Source organism: Octopus bimaculoides, chromosome 4, assembly GCF_001194135.2.
Source record: "Octopus bimaculoides isolate UCB-OBI-ISO-001 chromosome 4, ASM119413v2, whole genome shotgun sequence".
In the NCBI taxonomy this organism is placed as follows: domain Eukaryota; kingdom Metazoa; phylum Mollusca; class Cephalopoda; order Octopoda; family Octopodidae; genus Octopus; species Octopus bimaculoides.
Window position 1 is genome coordinate 108,725,401 of NC_068984.1, and position 2,799 is coordinate 108,728,199.

Here is a 2,799-nt window from a genome sequence, read left to right on the forward strand (position 1 = left end):
ACCACCACCACCACCACCACCACCACCGCCACCGCTACCGCTACCGCCGCCGCCGCCGACGTCATCATCATCATCATCATCATCATCATCATCATTATCATCATCATCATCATCATCATCACCAGCAGCAGCAGCAGCAGCAGCAGCAAGAACGATTCACGTTCTCAATCCGTCGAGGACGTCACAGAACGAGACAAAATCCTGAATGAAGAAAGATATTCTGTTCTTTGACAATGTTGGGAAACAGGCAAAGGATTATTCCTCCGTGTTATAGAATTTGTTAACTCAAGCAGTATACGGTGGATCTCCATCGTTTGACGGTGAGGATTCAGTTGTTCGATCACTTGAATTACCTGCCCCTGAATTAACGGGTTAGCGGTTGGCCATTCCACAGACACGTATCTTCTACTCTAATAATACTCGTGTTTTTCTCTGTCACAACATATGGATGAGAAAGGAAACGGTGATAGATGAATACGGAAGGAAGGGGTGATGGCAAACTGGTTGTGGGAGTGTTTCAACTCTGTGTGAGTATATGTGTGTGAGTATATGTGTGTGTATGTAAAAGGGAGGGAGGTGTGTGTGTGTGTGTGTAATGGAAGTGGGATGGTGAACATTCAACGGTGAAAAGAAAAATCAAACAGCGTTTCAACTCTGTGTGAGTATATGTGTGTGTATGTAAAAAGGAGGTATGTGAATGTTTGTATGTGTGTATGTTTGTGTGTGCGTGTGCGTGTGTTTGTATGTATCTGTTTGTGCGTTTGTGTGTGTGTATGTGTGCAATGGAAGTGGGATGGTGAACATTCAAATTCTGAAAAGAAAAATCAAACAGCATTTCGACTCTGTTTGAGTATATGGGTGTATATGTGTGCGTGTACAAGGGAAGTATGTGAATGTATGTGTGAACCAGTGTTCTTTTAGTAACAAACCACGATGGATGTCACATCTCAAAAGACAGCCACTAGATAACATTGACAAGTGTATTGATTTAATTTGCAATCTATATTTATGTATAAAACACTACAATTAGCCGTCATTTTTGACGGCACGCGACCAGCTAGTACCTTTAATTACTCTCAAAAAGAATGAGCTGGACACCAGCTGAAAAAGAGTAGATCCACCTAGGACTTAAAATTATTGACTGGGACTTAATATCATCATCTGGGACTTAATAATACAGTCTTGGACTTAAGAGCACCATCTGGGACGTAATAGCGCCGCCAATCGGGGTTTAATAGCATCAAATGTGATTTAATACAGGGATTGAAAACATCCATTGGGACTTAATTATCACCACCTAATTAGTAGCCAAATCTGCTACAAAGCACACCCTAGAAAGTTTATATGAAAGTACACATTTGACAATATATTTCTAAAGAGGGCATGTCCCCGGATGGAACTTCCTCTTATTTTTGTAAAAGGACGACTTGATCAGGTTAAACGACAACTACAGCAGCAATATCGAACAGTAGAGGAAGTAGAAGAAGAAGAAGAAGAGGAAGAAGAAGAAGAAGAAGAAGAAGAAGAAGAAGAAGAAGAAGAACAACAACAACAACAACAACATCAGCAGTGACCACCAACACCATCACTTGAACGTAAAGCCGGAAGAAATGCTGCAAAATATTCTGTCCGACGTGCTAACGAATCTGCCAGCTTACCGCCTTAAATTCAAATTTTGGCACAAAGCCAGCAATTTCGTGAGAGGGAACTAGTTAATCACCACGATCCCAGTGATCAAGTGGTTCTTATTTCACCGACTGGTAAAAAGTGTCTTCGGCGATCTTTACCAAAGATCGGCCTTTTCCGTAAAAAGTGTTGGAGGGAAAGAGGGAAACGACGTCGGAAAAGCGAAAGCGATACAGAGAGCGCGATTTCTTTTGAAGGGTTTAGGGTTACGGTTAGAGTTTTAGGGTTAGGGTTTGGGTTTTAGGGTTTGGGTTAGGGAATTCCGTCCCTAACCGTAACCATAACCCTAACACTAAACACTAACCCTAACCCTAACCCTAATCCTAAAACTAATCCTAAAACTCTAACCCTAACACCCTAGTGAAGATCGTGCGGGTGTTACGGAAAAGGTCGATCTTTAATAAAGATCGCCGAAGACACTTTTTACGGAAAAGGCCGATATTTCGGACTGGTATCGAAAGATCGCCCACCGACTTCGAAAGGATAGGATGGGAGGCACGGTCGACCTCGGCAGAATTTGAACTCAGAATATAAAGATAGACGAAATGCTACTGAGCATTTTGTCTGGCGTGCTAACGATTCTACTCATTCGTCACCTTGAAAAACAGGCTAACAGGTTAGACTAACAACAGATATAATAAATGGATAGACACTAATACGTGGGAAGATCTTTTATTTTTTTGCTATCTTCTTAAGGTCCGACATCACCAGTAATGCAGTATAATGCTTTCTCGATCACTATATGTCCAGACAAACAGACCAGACAAACACAGACACACACAGACACACACGAATGTACACAGACAAACACAGACACACAAAGACGCGCGCACACACATATGCTCTCTTTCTCTCCCTCTCTCTCTCCCTCCCCCATTCTCTGTCCGTTCTTTCTTCATCTCTTTCACACATTATGCGCGCACAACCCCCACACATATCAGTGTGTGTTTGGTGTGTATGTATATATATATATATCAACAAATCTCTAAAAACACAAACGCACAAGCATACACATATACCCAAACGTATATAGTCAAGTGTATAGTATGTATATATAGTATGTATGTGTGTATATATATATATATATATATATATATATATATATATATATAT

The 2,799-nt window shown here is 41.0% G+C and overlaps 1 protein-coding gene across 1 annotated transcript in view; it reads right to left on the bottom strand.

The window, feature by feature from the left end:
- The window catches only part of LOC128247663 (uncharacterized protein DDB_G0271670-like), a gene marked incomplete at its 3' end in the record, with an annotated part of 4,701 nt that extends 3,424 nt beyond the window's left edge, over nt 1–1,277 (bottom strand). The window contains exon 1 of the mRNA XM_052967665.1: nt 1,179–1,277. Within this exon, the coding sequence (XP_052823625.1) occupies nt 1,179–1,277 (99 nt within the window). The remainder of the gene's footprint in view (nt 1–1,178) is intronic.
- Nucleotides 1,278–2,799: the final 1,522 nt, after the last annotated feature.